We start from the raw sequence: 24,452 nt of genomic DNA, 5'->3' as shown, positions 1-24,452 counted from the left end.
ACATTTCCTACAAGGGGTTGGTGGGGGGTAATCTCCTTGTGCCTGGATTCTGACTTCATCCACACAGGACCTAAAAGCTTCACACCTAGAACTTTCTTCCAATTCCAAGCAGTGAGATTATATTGGGAACACACATTTTCAGGAGAAACTAAGGTTGTTGAGAAAAAACCCACATCCCATCACTCCTAAGGAAAGAGACTCTCCATGGGCTAGATTTCCCCAGGGTGTTGCAGGGGTGGGTAGAGCAGGGTTCCAGACACGCAGTAGAAGATTCCAGTCACTGCCCGTGTCTCCTGCCTCCGTGGAGCTCCCAGGACTCCCCGGCCACCGGCAGCAGAAGCAGGTGCGTTGACCCGGCCCACAAGGGCCTGAAGACAGCGGTGCTGAGGAGAGCAGCCCCACGGCTGGCACGGATGGAGGGGGGCTCCCAGGGGCCAGGCTGCACGTGACAGGGAAGCCAGTGCTCGTCCCCACAGTGGAGGGGCACGTGGGGTTTCACGGGCACAGTGCCCGTCTCTGTGCTTGGCCTGCAGCAATGCCAAATAAACATCAAGGGACATGGAGCCTGTGCCACTCTGATGGTCACGTGTCACAGCAGAGAGCAGATGAAGGTTCTGGTCAGGGACTGAGACAGACACAACAGGGCAGTGCACTCACCCCTTAAAGGGCACGTGTCAGTTCAGGCTGGGGGGCAGACCCGGTGCAGGCCATGCCCGGGGGGAAAAAGGCTGACCATGTTCCGGGATGCAAGGCTGCCCCTCTCCTGTCCTACCTCTTCCCTCGTTGACGGGAGCCAAGCTCCCCCTGCTCTGCCTGCCTGTCCTGATACAGCGCTTTGCCGTTTCCGATGGAACATGAAGTCCTCGAAGGCAGAACCACGTCTGCCCGATTTTTGCCCCCTTCCCACAACCAGACAGCAGATGTCCAATGAAGGGTCACTGGAAACAGTCCTGGAGGGTTACTGGAAATCTGTAGAAGGCCAGAGGTCTGGGGAGGGGCCCAGGGTCTTGGTGGATCAACAAGCCCCTCGTGTGTTAGAACGAGCTGCCTGAGTCCCGCACAGTCGCAGCCCAGCCTCCTCTGGCCGGGACACCAGCAAGCGCTGCGTCCATTCTCAGTCTCACCTTCCTGTCTGTGAGTGGGGATTAGGCTTCTGTCCCCACGGGTGGGCCATGTGCCAGCGGAGGCTTGCTGAGCCGCCTCAGCAGCTGGGGCTGTCTGCGGGCCGGGGAGGTGCGGAGGGTGACTGGGACGTTCCATGGTGCCCCATGAGGGCTGGTTTAATCCAGGCCAAGGGGGGTGGTGTGGTGGTGGGTGCCACATGGCGACGTGCCTCAGCTCCGGTGCTTACCCGTTTGGTCAAACACTAGACCGATTTGCTGTGAAGGTATATTTCACATGTGATTAACACTTAACGGTCAAATCAGCAGCCTTTGAATAAAGCAGATGATCCCCCAGAATGTGGGTGGGCCTCACCCAATCCGTTGAAGGCCTTAGGAGCAAAGACTGAGGTTTCCCTGAGAAGGCATTTGGCCTCAAGACTGCAACACAGAAACCCTGCCTGCTTTCCAGCCTTCTGCCCTACAGAGTTCAGATCTGCCCACCCCCATCATCATGTGAGCCAAGTCCCAAAATAAATGTCCCTTCTCTCTCTATAGAACACCCACTGTTTCTGTTTCTGTACAGAACCCTGTCTAATAAAGCAGGAATCACAGGGTCAGGGGTCACCCTTGCATTAATTCTGCCCAGGGAGGCTCTGCCCACTCAGGTTCCAGTGGAAGCTGCAAAAACCTTGGTCCCCGGGCTGGGTGGCCCCAGCGTCCTGCCCACCCCTACCCTGGCCACCTCCATCCCCGCTCACCTGCTCTCTTCCCTGTAGCCTCCTCATTTAGGGGCACGCTTTGTCCTCAGACCAGTTCCAGCACTTTCTCCTGGATTCCAGGGCCCCAACTCTGTCCACGGACCAGTTCCCTGACTCCGTGCCAGGCCCCCGATCTCAGGTGCAAAACTCGTGAGGAGTCAGCAGACCACAAGCAAGCGGCACCATATAACATTTATTATAAAACTTCAGCAAATATAAATATCCGGGTGGTCCCCGGAATGGAGCCATGTGGAGGAAGGACAATGCCGAGCAGCACCGACCCTGAGCAGGGTGTCGGGGGCCTGCATGCGGCTCCATCCGGGAATGCTGCCCTTCTTTTGGAACGGGTCTTACAGAACCACCAGAATTCACAGGAAAAAATTCAAAAACAGCACAACACAGGCAAAGGAAACATGGGGTTCTGAGGGTCACCACGTCCGCAGACGTCCGCCGGGCCAGGACAGCCAGCACCCCACCGGGACAGCAGGGGTGCGGCGTAGCTGGTCGCTCTCTGACTCTGGTGTAACCCGTGATTCTGTCATTTCAGAGAGAAGCATTAAGGAACGGGCTGGAATAGAGATGCGCGCTTGTCAATAACGAAGGGTAACACGCAGGATAGGAAAGTTCTCTCCTCCCTCGCATAAGTCTGAAAGGGACCAGAGTCTGAAGCACCGTAGCAGGATTTCGTGTTTCCCGTTTCCAGAGGCGAAGTCTCCAGTTGGGACCGGGGTCCGGAGTCCAGCCTCCCCACCGGTCCGGCAGGTGCCCCTTCCAGGGGCCATGGGCTCTTGTCCCAGCAGAGAGAAGCCGGGCTGCTGCGGCGGGAAGAGGGGGCCCTGGGGACGCCAGCCGGGAGCTGTCCCAGCCAGCTGCTTCTCCGGAGGGAGGCTGCTTAGTCGGACCCGGGGCAGGGCCTCGAGGGGGGCGGAGGCCGGCGTACTTAGTGGCAGATCTGTCGTACTTATTCCTAATTTCACGGCCTTTCCTTCTTTCTCCACATATGCAGCGTTTAGCAAGTTCAGCTCCTTCTGTCTTTCTGACTTGATTCAGCTCAAGTGCAAGGAGCATGACTCAGGCCGCCTCTGTGCTTCACCCAAACACGTGTGCGTGCGCGCCCAGGCAAGCCTTCAGACCCGCGACCTGCACGCGCATGCGCCACACACACACACACACACACACACACACACACACACACACACACTGTCCTGTCGGAGAGCCGGACCCAGCTCTTCCTCCCCGGCTCGCGTCCTCCTCGGCCGTGTTCGATGCCCGCCGCGCAGCTGGAGTGGGCTGAAGGCACGGCACCTCTCTGTCCGCCCTGGGCACGGCCGCCCGGGCCTCACAGGTTGGAGGCTGAGCACGTCTTGCAGCACCGCTCTCCGTAGAACTGGTGACTGCACATCCCGTGCTGGGGCACCAGAGAGCACCAGGGGAAGTGGTCTCTGCAGGCACCATCTGAAACGCAGCAAAGACCGAGTCAGCCCGGGGGCGGGGGGGGGGGGGCACGGCTCCGAGGCTGCGGAGGGCGGCCCTCTAGGGAAGATGCGGCCCTGTGCGAGTGGCTGTTTCCACAAGGCCCCCCTAGGAAGGTCCCTCAGGACTGGCGTGTCCTTCCTTCTGTGTGGCACCCGCCCACTTAGAGACACTGGGGACGACAGCCGGGCCACCTGCTACCGAACTTCAGTTGTTCCTTCTCTGAAAGACAGCAAGACCCCAACACCAGGGCTTTCTAACCACGGACACCCCACTTCCTCGGGCCCACTAAGGAACCGCTCCAGACACGGGACAGCCCCATCCCGAGATGCCAAGGCCAAGCCGAGGGGCTCCAGACACTCACCTTTCTTCTCTGCGATGGGGCAGAAGTGGGTGTTGCAGGCCAGGGAGGCGGTGGGCTTCTGGTGCACGAAGCAGCCCAAGGCCGGCCGGCCCCCCGCCAGGCATTGCACGGCCCTGGTCTGCACGCCGCCCCCACAGCTGGCCGTGCACTGCGAGAAACACATGCACAGAGGTCATCCGGGGCTGCCGGGTCCCGGGGCAGCCTCTCTTCCAAGCCTCCCCTCCACCCGGACTCCACAGTGATTGTGAGGAAGCAGACCAGATTCTGGATTAATCCCAGGTGTGGACAGAGGGGGCAAGTACTGGAGGTCTAAAATGCTCTTGACTGGTCCATGTCTCATAAACACAAGGAAACTGGAGCATATCTGGGGGTACCAAGATCATTCCCTGCACCCATCCAGGCTCTGTGGCTGGCACCAGAAACAATGACCTTCATGGAAGGTCATCACCCAGGCACGCTTTCTGGGGCTCTTGCCGGGGAAACCTTAACAAGCCAACTCCCACAGAGGCACGATAAAACGAAGTCCCCTCTAGACCCCAGTTCCCAGACTCTGGGTGCCTGCCTGGAGGTGGCAACAGCAGCCTCCTGGGCTCGCTGGCATCCTCCCGCAGGCATGGCTCTGGAACACATAGTCCCTGGCACTCTGAGCAGGTTAGCATAGCGGAGCCTGGGCACAGAGGAGCTGCACGGTTCGGTCGTCCTTCACCAGGCTGCCAGGCTCACAGCCTACAGACCATGTGTGTGGGTCCATCTGAGCTCAACGCTGGGCAAGACATCGGGGGATGGGCGACCAGAGAGACGGAGGAACCCAAACCAGCAAGCACTGATCTGTCCAAACAGAGAGCTGCTTGACGTCTAGACTGAATTATGTAAATTGTGCTCCAACAAGGTTCCTCGTTCAAAAATGTCAAGAATGCAGGCAATTAAGGAGCACCTGCAAGAAGAGGGGTCAGATACCACTGTGGGCGTCTGGTGCGTGGCTGGGATGCTAAATCCTGTAAAATGCAAGGATAGATCGGTGCGGAACCGGCCCGTCCACGGCACAGGCGGCTTGCCAAAACGCACAAGACGGCACGCCATCACCCCATTCGAGCAAGTGCGGTTAGCAAAGCCTGTGGCTGCCTTCCCACAGCTGGAGTCGGCCTGCAAGGCAGCAGCCAGCTGTTCCCCTGCTTCTTTCCCAGGACCCGCCGCGAGCAGAGCCTTGCAAGGCAGCTTTTCAAACCCCGTGGGGTAGGGGCTCCGACGGAGCGGGTAAACATCTCTGTCAAGTCAGTGTCCGGGAAACTCATAGGCTAAAGGAATTGTTCTTTCTTGTCTCCTCTTTAGCTAAAGGACGGCAGGGCCCCGAGAGGTGAAGATGCGGGGCTCCAGCTGATAAGCACGTGGGTCTGGAACATGTCCGTGAGGCTTACCCCTTCCCTACAAAACCAACATCAGCTAAAGCTGTCAACAACTCAGGTTCAATATATGGCTGTAGTAATCAGAAAAAAAAAGAACGGTGTGGGCAGATTTCGTGTCTGGCTTCGGAATTAGCAGGCTCATCGATGATGGAGTCAGACGTTCCCCGCTGCCTACTGCGTCTATCTGAACGTCCCGCGGCAGCCCAGGTCTGGCTTTGCACTCTGCCCTCCGAGCGCCTCCCAGCTGTGGCCGGCTGAGACCTTGAGGAAGGCCGGCTGCACTGGCCCGGGGCTCAGCTGCTCACTGGTCACATCTGCATCTGTACACGTCCACGACCTCGCTGCCCACGCCGGAGCCCCCATCATCGGCAGCAGCGGGGGCAGAATCCCAGCCTTGCTGACAACGTGTCTCAGTTGAAAACCAAGAGATCTAGCCATCATTTTAACCACTTAAAATCACGAGGAAGTGATTGATTCTTTGTGTCCTGGACCCATTTATTCACAGCCGGAATCTCTCACCGGCCAGGTGCCAGGCGCCAATCTAGGCACCGGATACTGAGTGCTGGACACAAGGGAGTCGCCCCTCTCTGGGATTTACTGTCCCTACTCAAACTGCGATCCTTCACACTCCAGGAAGAGAGGCTCCAGGACTTGGATCTAGAAGTCAAAGCTGATGGCGTCTTCCTCAGCTCGATGGGGTTTAACCTGAGCAGGTAATTCTTCCTGCAGATGGCAGGACGCAGGCGGCCAGTGTGCTGCAGGGACGGAGACCTGCCCTTGTCCACCGACCTACACACGGTGACGACCGCCGTGGCCATCTGTCCAAACCCCAAGGCTGCTGGCTCCACCCCAGGTCAGCGGGTCTCAAAGCCGATGTCAAACACCTGCTGGACCTGCCACAAACCTGGAGCTTCGGCAGCCCGGGTGGAACCTGAGACCCCGCATTTCTAAGCACGGCTCTTTAGCTGTGGGCCGGGCCATGCTCGCAGAGCCCTCGCTCTAGCTGACCATAGCCATGTCGGCAAATGCCTTTCCCTCTCATCTTTTTGTTTTTGGAGCCGACTCCTGCCACATCAAAGTCTGCCAAGAGCACGCACGGAGCCAGTGCATGGCACGTCACCAGGTGAGCCGGCCATCTCACAAAGAGGCCAAGACTTCCCGTGTAGGCCTGGGCAGTCACTGTCACTTGGCAGCCGCACGGACTCCTGCCCCCCTGGCCACCTGGCTTACTTCTGCCCACCTCTCAGTGTCCCTGCTGTAGACACAGGAGGACGGGGGACCCCCACTCTAGGGGGGCTCTTCTCGCCTTCAGCCCTGGTAGGGCCGTCACCAGAGTTCTGCAACATTCATGAATGTGTTTATGGTCTGTGTCTCCTGCTGCTGCCCAAAGTCCCCGGGGCAAGGACGGCCCATAGGTGGGCAATTCTGAGGAGGCAGCAAGGAAGCTGCAGCCCCCCTGTGCGGGTGGGTGCAGAATGCGAAGCAGGACCGTCACCCTCTGAAGAGCATCCCCGGGCTGCTCCGTCTATGGCCTCCAGCCTCTTCCAGGTCCTTGGACCCCTCCTTTGCTTCTCGTCCTTCACCTCCGCATGCCTGCCTCCCTCATACAAGGCCTGAGGCCATGCACAGCTGAGCCAGGGCTCTTTCCAAGACGCCCAGACTAGGGGATCAGCTGTGGTCCAGGGGGCGGGTCCCCCCACCCCGAGGTCAGCAAGTAGGGTCTTCTTGCCATTCCAGGATTAAACAAGCTTGCCAAATGTGACGGCACCTCCTGGGAGCCCTCCCTGCTGACTGCCCTCGGAGATGGCCCCTGCGGGCGTGTCAGTCTCAGACTTCCCCAGGGTCTGAGTGGCGACCTGCGAAGCACGCACTTTCCAGAACACTGAAATCCTGAAAACCCTCTCCCTTCTGGACTTCTTCTGTTTCAGGAACAATCCGTGTATTTTGGGACATCCCGCACCAGAGCGGCTACATACGTTCTGAAGAGATGAGTGCAGAAAACCGATCGTCACTCTCAGTCACTATCAAAAATCCAAAGAGATGCATTTTTAAGATAACGTTTGCCTCTGGGTTTGTTTGAAATTACAGGGATGATTGTGTGTCACTGGCCCTGACGGCAAAAGGCTGGTGATTCCTGCCACTCTGTAGCTCCCGGCTGACACTCTGGCAAAGACACAGATGTAGTGAAAAGAAGGGGCACCTGCACCCCAATGTTCATAGCAGCAACGTCCACAATAGCTAAATTGTGGAAGGAGCCGAGATGCCCCTCAACAGATGACTGGATTAAGAAGATGTGGTCCATATATACAATGGAATATTACTCAGCCATCAGAAAGAACGAATTCTCAACATTTGCTGCAACATGGACGGGACTGGAGGAGATAATGCTAAGTAAGTCAAGCAGAGAAAGACAATTATCATATGGTTTCACTCATATGTGGAACATAAGGAATAGCAGGGAGATCGGTAGGAGAAGGAAGGGAAGAATGAGGGGGGGTAAACAGAAGGGGGAATGAACCATGAGAGAGTATGGACTCTGAGAAACAAACTGAGGGCTTCAGAGGGGAGGGGGGTGGGGGATTGGGATAGGCTGGTGATGGGTAGTAAGGAGGGCACGTATTGCATGGTACACTGGGCATTGTACGCAAACAATGAATCATGGAACACTACATCAAAAACTAAGGATATGCTGTATGGTGACTAACATGTAAAAAAAAAGTAAAAATGAAGGAAAAAAACCCCAAAAAACAAAAAAAATAAAAAAAAAACAAAAGCAAATCCTCCAACCTCCCCGCCCCCCCCCCCCCCTTCACGGGACCCAGGAGTGCCACAGGGCTCAGCTCCCAAACTCAGGAGCAGCTAGTAAATAAATCCACTTTCATTCCTGACAGTCAGAGGTCTCACACCTTCCTTGTCCCGATGTGATGACATCTCTCCCCTCCCGGGAGACCCATGAGGGCTCCCTGTATTTGTCTTCTTCCTGCGGCCCTGGGGGCAGGGGGTACTCTCTCTCCAAGTTCACAGCGGCTGCCGACGGAGCACTCCCCAGAGACTTGGGTCTCCTCAGGTCAGGACGAGAGAGTACAGCCTCAGCATTACAACCTCGGCTCTAAATAAACATAAACGCAGCTGGGAGTTTTTGCACAAATTTAATGGCTTACAAATAGAAACTCCCTCTGACTCCGGGGGCGGCCTGGGCTGCGACCTTATCCAGCAATGTCAGCAAGAAGGTTCTTGTCTCCTTGTGCGCCACCCATGGCTGCAAGACGAAGAGAGCGGATCAGCAGCAAATTCTTAGAGGTGGGCCGGCGACTGGGCAGAAGGGCGCAGGGAGCCTGTGTATTCTGTGTGTGCTTGTGTGTGCATGCCCGTGTGTGCATGCCTGTGTGTGTGCCGTGTGTGTGCATGCCCGTGTGTGCACGCCTGTGTGTGTGCCGTGTGTGTGCATGCCCGTGTGTGCACGCCTGTGTGTGTGCCGTGTGTGTGCATGCCCGTGTGTGCACGCCCGTGTGTGCATGCCCGTGTGTGCATGCCCGTGTGTGTGCATGCCCGTGTGTGCACGCCCGTGTGTGCATGCCCGTGTGTGTGCATGCCTGTCTGTGTGCCGTGTGTGTGCACGCCCGTGTGTGCATGCCCGTGTGTGTGCATGCCTGTCTGTGTGCCGTGTGTGTGCACGCCCGTGTGTGCATGCCCGTGTGTGTGCATGCCTGTCTGTGTGCCGTGTGTGTGCATGCCTGTGTGTGTGCCGTGTGTGTGCATGACTGTGTGTGTGCCGTGTGTGTGCATGCCCGTGTGTGTGCATGACTGTGTGTGTGCCGTGTGTGTGCATGCCCGTGTGTGCCTATGACGGTGTGTGTGCATGCCTGTGTGTGTGCATGCCTGTGTGTGCATGCCCGTGTGTGTGCATGCCTGTGTGTGTGTGCCCATGTGTGCATGCCCGTGTGCACATATGCCCAGTGCTTGTGCACACGTGTGCGCCTGTGTGCTTGTGTTCGACACAACGTCAGCACGACTGCAGTCACAGCTGCAATACTGATCATCAGTAACACGGCTGCTTGCCCCTCAGAGCCTCTGGGTTTCCAGGTCAGTTGCGCACGGTCCTGGTGAAGAACCCCCGGAACAAGCCAGGGCCCCCAGCTCCTGCAGTGAGGACGCACTCCCATCTCTGTCATGTAGACAGCCCAACAGGTGTTCCCACGTAAGTCACTCCCAGACCCAATCAGCACGTGAACCACCTAAGCCCAAATGACCAAAATGATCTAAGTCAGACCTACCGGGCAACCACCACGGAAAGTGATGATACGCAGACCCGTTTAAATCAACAGAAACCCTAAGGATCACATAATAGAAACCGTGATCTTTCGACTATGACAAGAATAAGCCTGTCTGGGGGCAGAGTTCAGCCAGGCACTGGCCATCTGTTATGGCCGACAATCTCCCCCAGTTCGGGGGCACAGCCTTGAGTACCAGCACTGACAGCAAACATACCCTTTGCGTTCTTACTCCCCAAAATGTATAGTCTCGGATCGTAATAGATGAGTCACTGGATAAAAACTTCAGGCAGCTTATGATAAAGATGACTTCTTAGACAAACACATTGACCATTTCAGACTGGAGAAAGATGTATGCAAGATGTATTTTAGGTTTGGGGTTCAACGAAATTATGATAAACCTCTGTTTTTCTAAATTTTCCCAAAGTCTCCAAATTAAGCACAGCGGCTGAAGGCTGGCTCCGCCGAAGCTGGGGAGTGGCCTCCGCGTCGGGAGTCCCTGTTGGCAGAGGGACAATGGTCTCAGGAACCACGTCTCTGTGCCTCTGACCCACACTTCCCGAGGGACAGAGAGAGTACGACCTCTGCCCCAGAGAAAACCCCAACTCTTCACTCATCCCTTGCTTCATCTCACGGCAAAGACTGGGAGCTCACGAGAAAATGAGAGGGGTTTCCCACTTGGGAAAATGTAGTTATGGATACATTTTGTCTACTTAAAACAGAAAATGCTTGAGAGGGATATGGTTCATATGCCTCCCGCTCCAATCACTTAAGCAGAACAATCTCTTTATTCTGTTATGTTCGGTTAGTCACCTCACAGGACATCGCTAGTTTTTGATGTCGTGTTCCATGATTCATTGTCTGCCTATAACTCCCAGTGCTCATTACAACACAGGCCCTCCTGAACGCCCATTTCTCATTTAAACACTTTTGGGAGACGGGCTCATATATTTCTAAATGCAAGCGTTCAGGGCACCTGGACGGTGGCTGCCACCACACACCCATCATACGCCATCCCTCTGTCTCCTCTACCTTCATCTTTCACAAAGAGGAGAGTCAGAGACAGGCCACCATGTGCAAATGAGAAAGAGCTCCTTCCCGTGGTTCTTCTCCTCTGGCTGGACCAACAGACTACAGAGTCAGAAAACGCTCCCCGCTCCTGCATACGGGGCTGGATGGGGGTGAGCACCCGTCTCTCCTGGACAGAGAAGCGGAGACCAGACTCCTCGGGGTCTGGCCAGTGGGAGGGGCTCAGGATGCCTGTGCCCCACAGCCCTCCGGCCTGGGCCTGGGTGCACCCCGAGCCAAGAGCAGAAAGAGCAGCGGGAGCAAGAGCAGTGAGGGGACCCGGGACAGGCAGGAATCAGGGAGCACGGGCGGAGGAGCAGAACAATGGGCAGGGAGGGCAGCCAGGCCCCAGGATGAGGACTGCCAGGAATCTAAAGCAGGAAACGGGGCGAGGTAAGAGACACTTAACAACACCAACAGAATTCTCCCTGAGTGGAAGGTGGTGTGGACGGAGGAAGGGGTGGGAGCACGAAGAACCCGGGCAGGCCTGGACAGTCTGGGGTGCTCCACCACCTTCCCACATGCACGGCCTCAGGGTTCCGGGGCCAGAACGTACAGTCGCTGACTTAGTCCAGATCCTGTCCTTTTTCCCCGTTCGCATGCGTCTCTGGGGACGTCTGCCCAGCTTTTATAGAAAACGAGACACGTTTTCCCACACTTAATTGGGTGACGATTTAGAACATGGCACACGGGCCGTGGACTCCAGCCTTGGAGAGCTGCACCCATGCCCAGGAACATGGGCCCCATACCCAGTCTGGAGAGAAAGGTCAGGACCTGGCTCAGTGGGTTTGGGGATACACGCTCACAGAAAGTTCCCCACCTACACCAGCAGCCAGCTCCCAGAACAGGAGGCTATGCCGACCCCTCTGCGGGAACTGAGTGCCACCCTACCTGAGACCAGGGCGAGGCAAACCAGCTGGCTCGAGGGGGGCCTGTGGCTGCATGCAGGGGGTGCCTGGGGCAGGGAAACAGGGCACAGGCGCGCTCCAGCTCCACGCCGGGCTGCGGCAGATGCAAGCACTTCTTGGAGGCCAGCTCTCGGTATTTCCCAGAAACGTGCTTTTCAGCACACCTTAAGAATCTTTTCTGTATTCCTCTTTCACACGTAACAGAGCACTAAAATAAAAACAAAAGACGGGAGTGAAAAATATTTCTTTGCTGGTGGCCGTCTTTTATATCCTTCGAGAGCCACATTGTCTTCCGCTTATATCTGCGTGAACATTAACGGAAGTGTGAAAATTCAATGAGATTTATTAGACCTTGGCATTTCATATCTATGTTTTAAAAAGGAGGATCTTAAGGGGCCGGGCACATATAGACCATGAAGGGTGTAGCTCTGAAGCTATCATTTCACCGCGAAGCTAAAATGCTGGGTTGCAGCTGATACTGGAAAGTGCAGAAATCTAATACACAAGACAAGACCGAACCCCAGGGCCCCATGGAGCAGCACCAGGCAGCTGTGGCGTGACGCTGGCCCCCAGAGCAGGGGCAGCCGGAGGACACCAGGGCTCACAAACCTCCCTCCGAATGCCGAGTGAAGGGAGCAAGCATGCTCTGAGCATGAATCCATCCTTTCCCCACCAGGGAGTGCTCGGAGCCCGGGCTGTGGCTCACGCGGTCCCCAGGCAAACCACGGACCATGAAGGGGACGCAGCACTGCAGCCAGAGCACATATGAGAGCGATGCACGCGGCGGCACCGCAAGGCCGAGCTCTGAGGGTCTTGGGAGAGAGGTCCGGGCTTCAGGCATTGATGCCTCGAGCTCGCAGAGTGGGAGGTGCTGAGCCCGGTGGGTGATTGCATCCGGCTCAGTGTCTGCAGATGATGTAAACGGAGGAGCCCAGGTGGCGACACCTGCCCAGGTTCCGGCCTCACGCCCTCGTGCGCTGCTTACAGTTGTGCTTTGAGCGTCCCTGGCACTACGGAGCAGACGGCGCCGGGAGGCTCCCCTCTGTGGCTTGCTGGGAGAAACTCTGGCATGTGCGTGTGCGTGAAATGGTCAGGGTGAAGACCTTCCACCGGGACACCACCCACAGATGGTACAGTGCGGTGGCTTCCTTCCTATGGGCTCGGACTCCTGTCAGCATGATGAGTGTCCCCTACTTGTCCTGGCCTCAACACTCAGTGAGCGATGGCCTCGTGGATGCCGCTGGGTGACATGCTTGGAAGATGTGATTGGAAAGCCCCGAGCATGCCCCGCAGAGGAGCGCTGTGAAGGGGCTGAAGCCCAGGAGTGGCCTGAGCGGCGGAACCGGACTCGGAGGAGGAAGGGGTGAAGGAAGAGAAGCGGGAAGCAGCGAGGCCAGGTGAGGGGAGGCAGCCCCCAGGTGAGAGCTGGCGACCCGGTTCCAGCTGGACCGGGCGCATGTACCTGGGACCGGCAGCACCTAGGCGGGACTAGCAGAACCTAGCTGGGACCAGGAGCACCTAGCCAGGACCGGGAGCACCTAGCGGGACCAGGCGCATGTCCTTGGGACCAGCAGCACCTAGCTGGGACTAGCAGCACCTAGCCGGGACCAGTAGCACCTAGCCGGGACCAGGAGCACCTAGCCGGGACCGGCAGCACCTAGCCGGGAGTGGTAGTACCAAACCCTGAATGGCAGCACCCACCTGGGACCAGGCAGACACAAGCCACTGCAGCTTCTTGTGCTTGTGGCAGCGCTTGAGCAGACAGACTTCGTGGGTCCGGGGCTTGGGCTCCGAGCCACAGACGGCATCCGGCAGCAGCTGCGCCCTGGCCGAAGGGTTAGTGCTCTTACAGGCCACGGACCTCTTCCTCCATCCCTTTCCGCAGGTTCGAGAGCACTGTCCGGGAAGACAAGGGGCAGCAACCAGCAAGGAGTCCATCAGACCTAGCCCGGGGGGTCCCACAGCAGGCCCTGCAAGGCTCAGTGAGAATCCAGCTCTGCAATCGCTGGGGGGGAGGGGGGGTCCACTGGCTGCCCCCCCCCCCCACAACCCTGCCCCACTTACCTCTGCCCAGGGCCCGGTGCTCCAGGCGGGCGGGCAGCTCTGAGAGTGGCAGGCCTGTCGGCTGGAGGGCACGGGCTGTGGACACAGGCTGGCTGCCACCCGCTCCGACACATAGTGGGCCCGTCGTGTGCACTGGACGGGCCGGCTCTGAGTGCCCCCACCACACGTCCGGCTGCAGGTGCTCCAGTTCCCCACCGACCAACTGGGAGGAGACAAAGACACCTCGGTGAGGGGCGCCACCTTTCCCGGAGACACAGCGGTGCTAATCCCACCAACCGCCCACAGGTGCACGGTTATTTCTCATCATTCTCCAAGCCTGTCCGGTCCTGCGGCTTCTCACCTCCTTGATTAGCTGTTCTGGTGGTCATTCTCCCCTCCTCTGCTTTCATTCACCTGCACTTGGAAATGACCCCAACACAGGGTTCTTTTCTCCCCTCTGGCTTGTTTTTAGGTGGGAAATTTCACACATATGCAAAAGGAAGGCCCCATGTGTCCCCAGACACCTGACTTCAATGTTCTTCGACTTATGTCCCCAAAGCCCGTAGCATGCTTAAGCAAATTCCAGATCTGTATTGGTTTCAGTGCACATCTCCAGAACATAAGGATTGTTTGGTTTTAAAAACATAACCACAATACCATTATGGCATTTAAAAAAATAAACCATGATCCTTTAATGTCATGTTATTCATATTATAATATTATTATTCAATTCATATATTTCATATTATATCATTCAATATTGTATTATTCATGAATACCACGATATTCAGTGTTTCGTCTCCAGCTGGGTCCTGACGCCCTAACTGAAGTCCATCTGCTCGTCGGAAGTCCGGAGTTCGGACAGAGTCTGCTGTTAGCCACGGGCGGGCTGGTCTTTCTTCTCCTTTCCTCTATAGGTTCTTTCTTCATCTGTTCTTCTCTTCCATTTATTGGTTTCAGAAATGATACCACCCACCTTGCGGAGTCTCCACTGCTCTTTCCGATGATCACAGGAGCTGGCAAATTCCATCTGTGTGGTTTTGCTTTGCAAGTTCCTCCGTCCTCTGCACCCCTGTAACTTGGAGCCGGATCCAGAGGCTGGGTCACAGTTAGGCCCCATTCATTTATGTATGTATTTCTTGTATGATGACCTCAGATGTGATAACTTCCAGTAGGAGGCCCGGAACGTCTGGTCAACTTTCTTTGAACTTGTTAGAAGCTGTAGAGAATATTCTCTCCCAAAGCAACTTTTTTTCCTCTTTCCTAAGGATGAAAGTATTTCTTGTTGACATGCATGTCGGCAGCTGACGGAGGTGGGATGGACCCGTCCGGGCTCGGCACCGTTGGGTGTCAGATAAGCCTGCGATGGTCTACAAAGCACCTCCTGGCTTTGCACAAACCCATCGCAGGAGGCCCTAAGGTGCATGCTCTGGGGCAGGAGGTCATTGGAGGCAGGAGGGATAGAAGTGAAATGTGGCCCAGGGACAAGGTTCTGGTGGTGAGAAGGCCTTGGGCTCCCTCCAGGTGGCTGCCATTTGGCCTCCAAGAGGATGTGATGATTCTCACTCTTATGTATCTTCCCATTCAGGGCGTTCAAGCAAAAACTGGAAATTCTGCAGGTAAGTTGGAACCCAAGGGGCTCCATGCTGCGGGTTGTGGGAAATCTGCCGTGAAGGGCCAGGGGCAGCGTGGTCTTCGTTACTCGGCGGCATGGTGTGCCCGTCCTGCAGCGAGGAGCACAGAGGGCCAGCCACGCTTCCTGGGGCCACATTCCCAGCCTGTCAGCGTGGGTCATGATGCAGGGACATCCCGGGACAGTCGCGCCCGGGGAGCACCTGTGAGCCTGACCCTGGCTGAACCCACGAGGGGCTTCTGTCCACTCAGCAGCCGTCTCTGAGTACGAGTTAATGCAACCATGATTTTCTCCTGAATCTTGGGGTAAAACAGGATTTGTGAAGATGCCCTGCTTTGTCCTTTGGCTTTGTGACCCCCCCCCAACGGACACGCTGCCCCCCAAGAGTCACACTCGGGTCAAGCAGCAGCCAAGAACGCTGCCTGGTGGAGAGTTCATGAGACGCCTCTCGGAAACACCCTGTGCAACGGGAGAGGGTCGGTGAGGACCGAGCAGGGGCCCCGGCTTATGCAGAGAGGGGCACAAAGCAGAAGACGGAGACTGCCCAGAGGGGCACTGGGATTGTGCCTCACACTCCCTTCTGCGTGGTCTCTCTCTGAGCAGGTGTGCACATTGTGTGTAAACACAGGCGAGGGCGGGGAATATATGCAACTCTAAATTCGGCGTTTTACAGTTGGGGTGTGGAGCCTACTTAAAACAAAACAAATCAAATCTAAGAAACTGTTAGAGCCAAGCCGAGCCCAGGAAGACACAACCACATATAATGTAGTATGTTAGGTTCCTGCAACAGAAAAAGAGCATTATGTAAAAACTAAGAAAAACGGAACCTGTGCACTTGACTTAATAATGTATCAATACTGGTTTATTAATTGTAACAATGTTCCAGGCTAATGTAAGATGCTAATAATGAGTAAATTCAGTATGTGTGTTGGGGGGGGATTATGTAATATGGAACTATCTGCTCTGTTTTTCTAGATATGTCACTTTTTAAAAAAATTAAGTCTATTAATTATTTCACGAATTAATTGTTTCTGTATTCAAGTACTAAAGAGACATTAAAAAAATTCAACAACTAAAACAAGGACTTTGCTTACACAGCAAAGCCTTTATGAATGTATTGTCAGAGTCTCTATGGACCCAAGTGTGGCTGGGAATACCTGGGGACCCAGGTGCGCAAATACGTAAAGGGAACAAGGGCTCCGAGCCCCGGGAGGCCCACGGGCATCAGGACGCTGCACCGGCTGTGCGCGCAGTGCCTGCCGGCAGGTCCGAGCAGAGCGACCCGTACCTTGCCTCACGCTCTCAAAGGGGCCGGGACCCCACCAGCTGTACAGCCAGGACCTGGACTGGTGTGAAAGCTGTGACAAGTGAGGTGGTGAGCGGAGGACGGGGGCTGATGGGGACGGAGGGGCCGAGCCCGCGCTGTGTCCCCGCGCTGGCCCCGTGAGGCTCGTCCGTGAGCGCTTCGCCTGTTCCATACTGAGAGTTTCTCCCGAACGGACCCTCCTGTGTCTCTAAGAAAACATAGAAAACCGTAACGCCAAGTGTTAGTCACCTAAAGAGAAACGGCTGGCTTTGTGGGAATTGTTCTAGATCAGCTGTGGAAATGGTTTCATGCTTCAGCGTCAGAGATCAGCTGTTTTCTTTCGTGGGGACGGGACGCATCCTCGGGACGCATGGTCGGTTTCCAGCCCCGGGGCTGCGATGGCTCTGCCTCTAGAGCCTCTGGGTTGCTCTTCTGTTGTTCCCCCCATTGCCTACGTTTGCTCTCCCGACCCCGCAGCCTTGTAAATTCTAATTGGTGTGTCCACACTGGGGCTGCAAAGACATCTTGGCTGCTCTCGGGCTTTTCACACCACCTCGTTTTCTGTCTCCACCATCTTAAGCTGTTCCAACTGGGTTGATCCATTCTCTGCCCTTCTCTTAGCTGCACGTCATTAGGAAATCCTCCACAGCAAAGACCACGCACACGGTGTCTGGGAACGCCAACTGTCTGTTTTGTTTCACAGGCAGAGCTCTGGGGAAATGTGTTGATTTGAGCTCATGAAAGAGTCAAAATCCCCACAAGCTTCTGTGCGGTGTCCGAGGGTTCCAGGAGCAGGGCCAGGTGTGCCTGCTGGCTAACCCGGGCCCATGCCGGCCCCGCTGGGCTCTGCTTTCCCGCAGGCCACCAGCTAGAACAAAGACGGTGTGTGCATTCTGTCGACTCAGGCTCAAAACTTCGTCTCATGAAAGGTCAAAGGACGATCATTAGATTCTCAGTGATGATGACGAAGGGCTTGTTCCCTGAGTCGCTGCTCCTCCATCCAGGCTCCATGGAAAATGGGGAAGAAGAGGCCGAGCACTGGAGCTGGGGAGGACTTCAGCAGCCCGCCTCGGGTCTGGGGAAACTGAGCCCCCAAGAAGCAAAGGCAGCCGTGGACGCAGTTGCAAAGGTGACAGGGAGGGACGGGGCCCCCGGGCTGTTCTCTGCTCAGAGGATGAGCACCCTTCCATCCTCAGATTTCTCTCCGGAGGTGGGGGCACCTCCCTCCTGCTCTCGTCCACATCCATTCAACACCCAGCTCCCTCGATGACGAACACTTCCTCACAGAGGGAGACACGCACAGCAGACAAACCAGCCACCTGCACCAGACTGCAACTGGGACTCCGTACTGACAGATTAGGGGGTCCTCCCTCCACTTTACCGGGTCCAACATCCCAAACTCTCATGCCTGGAGGTGTGCAAAGGGGCTGACGGGACCTCGGACTCTGCCTGTGGCCCAGCCTGAGCTAAGACACAGGTTCCCAAACCTCGGCTGGCTGGTGACGTTCTCGAACTCCCCTGCATTCCTGGTCTCTCCTCCGTCCCACAGGAACCACCAATCAGGGATGGGAGTCAGGAGTGTGGATTTTTACAAAGCCCTTCCTTCCCCAACCTGGTGGCCTGGATGACCAGCAGGGTCAGAAATGCACCTTTAAGAAATGCAACCGCCGTTCTTCTTTGGGACAGTTCAGGGCAGTCCAACACCACCTCCCTCCCCTGCATTCATGCGGAACTCGTGTCACTTCGCGATGAAGAGAATCAGGATACGCCAACAGAACCCGGGGCTGAGGGGCCTGGTCAATAGATTGTTTTGGAGGAAGGCAGATGCTTTCATTCCCTATCAGTGATGAGTTAGAAGCGGCCACCCAGGTTCCCCTGGGGACCGGCGCCCTGGTTTTCAGACTGTGTCCTGAAGCAGGCTCCCAGCCCCAGACCCACGGCCGGGCTGCTGGGAGGGCAACGTCGTGCCAGCTTGGGCTCCTTCACCAGGAAAGACCAGAACCAACGTACTGAGGATCCTCCCGGCTGAGTCTCTGTCTGGGGGGCTCTCTCCATCAGTTCTGCTGTGCTCCGGACACTGGGCATGCTGCCTGCATGGGCTCCTCCCTGCCTCTGGGCCCCTGCCAGCGTCAGAGCGCCCCCTCCTCTACTTGCTCTGAACTGATCCGTCAGACTCATCGGGCCTTTCCGTTCTCCTGGCAAACAGCCCGCCCCCGCCCATACCGTGCTGGGTGCCGGCTGAGTGGGCTGTCCGGGGCTGTCAGCATCCTTCTGCTACCGCCCTGTGACACGGGAGCACCCACGGGACCAGCTGTGACTGCACACGCGGGTCGGCTTCTGCCAGCGGAACTTGTTATTGGAATTATGTAATATAATTGAATTTGGTGTAGCTCGATGAAGCACGAACACGAAAACTGAGAAGCTTGTTTCTATGAACACTAAGTCGAACCTCTGGAATGACTCAGTTGAGACTGGTCATTAACAGAACTGCTGTCAGCTTAGGCGAGGCTGAGGACAAAGTAAGATATGGAGAACAATTAAAAATGTAAAATGATTCTGCACTCGGATGAGGGAGACAAGTTTCACACTCTTCTCTTAAAACAAGCTCAAACTGGACACCATCAGTAACGGGCATATGATTGCAGATAATCAACTTAGACCTTCCATAGGCGGTCCTCCTCCCAGGGAGATTTTGGCCATAACTAAAAGAATCCGAAAAAGGATGCATGTTTGTATAGTTTAGGTGAAAATAAAAGTTCAGTGTGTGTGCATATTTTTAAGTGATTTTTCCCTGGCTCTACTTTTTTTCAGGAGTGGGATGAATTAAAGCTTCTCCTCTATCTGGTGAGAACCCCCGAATCCTGCCTGGGGAGCTCCTTGTCCAAACAAACCCCTGCTCACAGAGCATCTCCAGGCGGCAAGAGACAGGAACCCAGAGTCAGCAGTCCCTACCTTGGCCCCTGCTGTCTTATGCCCATTTCAGGCAGGGGAGCCCTCTGGCTTCTTCCCTGCAGCCCCACCCACGTCTCACCAGATCTACTCCTGATTGCCCAGCAAAGCTGTGGCCTCCTCTCCATCTGGCTGAACCCAGGTCTGTGCTGGTTCGTTTCATGTGTCACTTGGCTGGGTCACGCAACCCAGATATTTGGTCAAGCACTATTCTAGGTGATTCTGTGAAGTATGTTTTACATGATGTTAACACTGGAGTCAGCAGACTTTTAATCAGTAGCAGATTGCCCTCCACAGTGTGGGTGGGCCTGGCCCAATCAGTTAAAGACACATGCATTTATTTTGTTGTATTACCTCTAAGTGATTCTCTGACATGGGTAAAAGTAACGTGATAAAGGGATAGTGATGTTGAAAGTATGCCATTTTAGGATATTCATGCTTACGATAATTATTGAGAAAGTTCAGAATTACATTCTAACAATGTGGGGTGAGGATGAAGGAATATGGAAAACAATGCCCCCCAAGGAAAGGAAACTGAATACACTAGTCATAATCTAAAGAAAGGCGAGTGGATGCTATCTCAATTATACGAACCTAAATCAGAGACGGCCCTGGATAGGTGTTCCTCATCTCACCTGAGAACGGAACAAAAGTCAAGACTTCTGATGGAAGAGCATGGCCGTTAGGATCCACAGGGCGAAGGGTTATAAGGGACTAGAAGCTACTGTGAGTCCCTTCCCCAAACCCTGTCTTTCGGGGGGGGGTAGATCCTCGAAGAGCCCCTGAGAGACACCGCCGACACTCGTCGAGTCATGGAAAGGAGGAGGATCTGGGGGCCTCTTAATCCGCTTTTGGGCAGCCCCAAAGGGAGGTGGCTTGTCTCTCACTTTGTTCAGAGAATGCGCCCGTGAGGCCACCCACCACGCTTAGACAGGTAGGTAGCTGGCTAGGACATTATACAATTTAGGCAAAAGCCAGCAGTATGAATATGAGCTTGCATATTTATTGACCCTAAATCTAATTTACCTCTTTCTCTAGAGAAACTTTCTTATCCCGAAGATATGCCACTTTCCTCATCGAGAAAGGAGAAGAAAACATGTCATCTAAATTGCTGAGAACACAGATGTGCGAATAAATCCTTTATCCAAATCCCCCTACGAGATGACTGCATACTGATGGTAGGAAGACTGCGGACTTGCGCCCAGTTCAGGGGCAGCGTTTTCTATCAGGATGCTGGCTTGGCGGGGAAGATGTGGTTATCTAGCCCCGCAGCTGGCAAACAGCTGACCAAGGCGCCAGATAGAGAATGTTTCCAGCTGGTGGGCCACAGGGTTCCTGTTGTCACAATTCAAGCGAGCCACGGCAGGGAGAGAGCAGCCAGACAACCTGAAAACACGCGGGCGTGCCCATGGCTCCAGGCAAACCTCACTGACGGCATCAGACGGCATCAGAGGACCCCCGGCACTTGGCCCACGGGCTGGAGTTTGCGGAGCCCAGGTTTAAACTCACTCACGAATACTAGGATCGAACACGTGTGCAGACACCAGGAAGCAATGGGTATTTTTACGGTAGCCACCATGCTTGTACAAGGTAGATGCTTTGGCGTGTTACCCCTATGCTGAGTGCGGCCAAAGCAGATTACTGGCAGGGACGGAACACACTACCCCATGTGGGAGACAGATGTTAGCCATAAAACAGCAGCAGCAAAAGCAACACGCCCTATGCATTCAATCTCAAAGCTCTAGCCAAATACTTGGGAGTCTGGAAGAGACAGAAAGAGTCCTGCTCAGAGGAAGCAGGGGGCTTTACCCAGCAAGTGGGAGGAACCAGCAGCCCCACACACTCAGGCTGGGAGTCCGACAAAGTCACAGCCAGGCTGCCGCCCCAAGCTCCTGAAAGCTACGGAATCGTGCGGGCCCAGACTGGAACCAGCGAGTCCAGCTCCCCAGCCTGGGCTCTCGCTGTCCTGCCTGCTCTGGGCCCCATGCTGCTCTCAGTGCTTACGCCGATCCATCCATTCACACACACACACTCCAATTACCATCCCCAGCGAAATTCTCATCTTACAGATGAGGAAACTGAGGCCCGGGGTTGGGGAGAGGCTTTGTTGCAGCCCCTCAGGCTCTAGAAGGTCAAGGTCACACAGCTGGTGTGCGGCAGGGCCAGGGAGCCGAGCCCCCGAGCCTACGTTCTTACCCACTCTGCTGTGTGCCGCTCACGGAACAGGGCTGGGAACTTCGAACGGGAGACAGTCTCCACAGTGGCCTCTACAAGGTCTCAGGAAAAATGCATACAGTTAGGGGTTCGCTGGCCGTGACGTATCTCAGTTGCAAATGGCGTGACGCATATCTATTTCATAACCGCAGACGCACGCTCGCTCCTCTAAGTAGAGGTTGTGTCTTTCCACTTACGGCTGATTATGCGCACAGGGCAGTGTGTGGGAGAGCCCTTAGCGAGTCGGTATTGAACCGGTGTCCACATACTTAGGGCTGTGCTCTTTCCAAACGGTTTTCCCTTCCTTGTCACGACCTCCGATTTCCTATAACACCTGAAAGATCTTTCTCTGCCTCTCAATAAAGCCTGTTTGGCGGTGCTCTGGGGAAAGCCTGTGTATCTCACTTAAACTTAACTATCCATCAACTGACCTGGGTTCATTTTTCTTTCTTTTAAATGAATGACCTTCCCAGAGGAGAAGGTTTAATTCATACGTCAAGGTGCAAAGTGGGACGTAAATCACGGAAGAGTCACCAAGCACTGCGTTCTGACTCCCGTTCTTTGGATCCTCGTTTTCTGGGGGAAGGAGCGTCGCTTCTCCCCTCTGTTACAGAAGCTGAACTCTGCCCACCGTGGCTTCCTCCTTTTCATGAGAAGGATTTAAAATGATGGCCTCACTCCTCCTACGGTTTCAGGCTTTTCTGGCATTTCTGCTTCGGGGTTTCTTGGATGTTCACTCCTAGATAAATACTTTGAAATGATCTTCTCCAGACTTATGAGTCAATTTTCTGAGAATGCTTCCCAGGTGGCCTCGTCCGGAGTCTGGGCCTGGACAGCAGCCACCCAGCACTCAGCAGGGGGATGGGTCAGCGAGAGCCGGCGACAAAGGGCTTCTGTATGGGGTTGCAAGGGACTGTCATCCAGGGGGCTTTAAGAGAGCAACCAAAGAAGCAGATGGAACCCATGTTTGACAAAGATGGAACCTGTAAGCAAAGCGACCCCTGGGACACAATCAATGTCAGTATCCTGCCCAGAGTTTCTGCCACGTTCTTTGCTGTCACCTAGCACAGACAGTAAGAAGGCCGAGGTCACATGGCCACATCAGGTCCACGAGCTGTCCTCTTCACTTCTTGAGTGCTTAGCGTGTGAAATCGAAACAAAACCAGTCATCTCATTTCCTTGTTTCTTGGGTTTAATTTATGAAAGCGGTGATGACAACTGTATGATGGGGAATAAGAGGCATAAGCCTACAGAGAGGGGTCGAGGCAAGAATTCACAAGTAAAGGGCAGACACAAATATGCAGCTTCCACAAAATGATGGCAAGATGTGATTTTTTACGATGATTGCTAAGAATCCCTAAGTTTTATCCGTGAGGCTGTCGAATGGCTCCCACATGCAGGGCCGGGTGTGCAGGCAGCCCGCGCTGTGCACGCGGCTCCTGGCTGGGAGACGCCGTACGGCCAGGCACCCGCCACAAACACATGGTGAGCCCTGGATGTCAGAGTCCTCCTTCTCGACAAGGCTGGAACAATTCCATTCTCCGCAGGAAGGATTTCTCACTGTGGCACTTGAAGATTAATCGGATCCAGGAAACGAACCACAGAGTACAGAGAACAATATTTATGTAACCTGGTGGCTCCCATCCCTGTGAAACCACGTTTTCCAGTTGTAGTCACTCCTCTTCAAGACATCTGCAGATTCGTCTTATTTTCTTACTAAGTCTTAGGAACCCACTGATTGCATGTTATTCCCATCAGGTAGGTCTTCTATGGTATCGAAAGCTGCAAACTTGCTACACATAAACAATTTAATTAAATAATATTGCTAGTTGTTAGTAGAGTTAGCTAATTAAATAATTACTTGGTCACATGCTCTTGTCATCTTTGGAGTCAACGTCCTACTGTAAAGCTTCAGATGTTATAACACAAAACTTATCAGATGAATCATGCTGTAAATGTCATATTTACCTACTGGTCTTAAAAATGCTGGAATGTGAACACATATGTTTATCCCAGCATCTCACTAATGACATTTACTGTGTTATAACTGGTATAATTTATTAACCTACGTTGTGAAAGAGCCTAATGATCCAGTGGTATTTTCATTAGTACATGGACATAAGAAAATGCTCTACTGTATATTTAAAGGGTTTCACATACGCTCAGGACTTGACAATGAGTCAGGGTAGAGAGAAGCCCCATATTTAAAGACCTCATTTTCTAGCTCAGCTGGTTTAAGTGACTCAGGTTGGAAAAGCTGCCAAGCAGTACAGCATTTCTGATCATTTATCCCAAAATATCATATGCAGAGGATAGAAACGCTGTCTGGGTAGCTTAGACAGCACGGTGATGTCTTTCTTTAACTGCCCATATGACGTAAGGTCTACATATGTACAAGTAGCCGTGAGAGAACTGCATTAGGATTCACAGACACGGGAGAGAAATCTGTGGGAAATTCAACTCCGTGAACTAAATAAAAGGGTCTTCAACAGAAGAAGAAGTGAAGGCGTCTGAAAAGGCAGAAGAGGTCTCACGTGTGGCTTATCGTAGCATGAAATGACACCGGGCGGTCCACAGAATCTTACTGTCCTGGAGAAACCAATATATGTCCCAAGTCCAAAATACCTGTAGTCAGACAATGAATCCGATGCCCAAATCCCTGTAGTCTGCCGAGTTCCAATACTGGTAAGGATCGCTATGCATCACTGAGTTCCTTCATCTGTAATAGCCTGTTAAATCTCACAGCAAGTCTGTATGGGAGGTACAGTGATTACACCCATTTCCGAGACAGGAAGCTGGAGGGCAGGCTACTAAGGAACAGGCTCATAGATCTGCAGGGGCACGTGGTAGAGCCAAGATTTCGGTGCAGGCAGCCTGGTCCTGCCCCCTGGGCTCTGGACCCCGTGAGGCCCACCACTCCGAGGCCACCTGGAGGCATGTCACAAATAAAGGTCACAGT

The 24,452-nt window shown here is 54.5% G+C and overlaps 1 protein-coding gene across 1 annotated transcript in view; it reads right to left on the bottom strand.

Moving 5' to 3' along the window:
- Positions 1–2,034: 2,034 nt before the first annotated feature.
- ADAMTS16 (ADAM metallopeptidase with thrombospondin type 1 motif 16) overlaps positions 2,035–24,452 on the bottom strand; it is a 146,246-nt gene continuing 123,828 nt past the window's right edge. The window contains exons 19-23 of the mRNA XM_026506658.4: positions 13,413–13,614; positions 13,050–13,244; positions 11,332–11,556; positions 3,699–3,846; positions 2,035–3,316 (exon numbers count right to left, since the gene is read on the bottom strand). Of these exons, the coding sequence (XP_026362443.2) occupies positions 3,201–3,316; positions 3,699–3,846; positions 11,332–11,556; positions 13,050–13,244; positions 13,413–13,614 (886 nt within the window). The 3' untranslated portion in view covers positions 2,035–3,200. The remainder of the gene's footprint in view (positions 3,317–3,698; positions 3,847–11,331; positions 11,557–13,049; positions 13,245–13,412; positions 13,615–24,452) is intronic.

This window comes from Ursus arctos, unplaced genomic scaffold (genome assembly GCF_023065955.2).
Source record: "Ursus arctos isolate Adak ecotype North America unplaced genomic scaffold, UrsArc2.0 scaffold_15, whole genome shotgun sequence".
Classification (NCBI taxonomy): domain Eukaryota; kingdom Metazoa; phylum Chordata; class Mammalia; order Carnivora; family Ursidae; genus Ursus; species Ursus arctos.
This window is presented reverse-complemented; position numbering and strand designations above follow the sequence as displayed.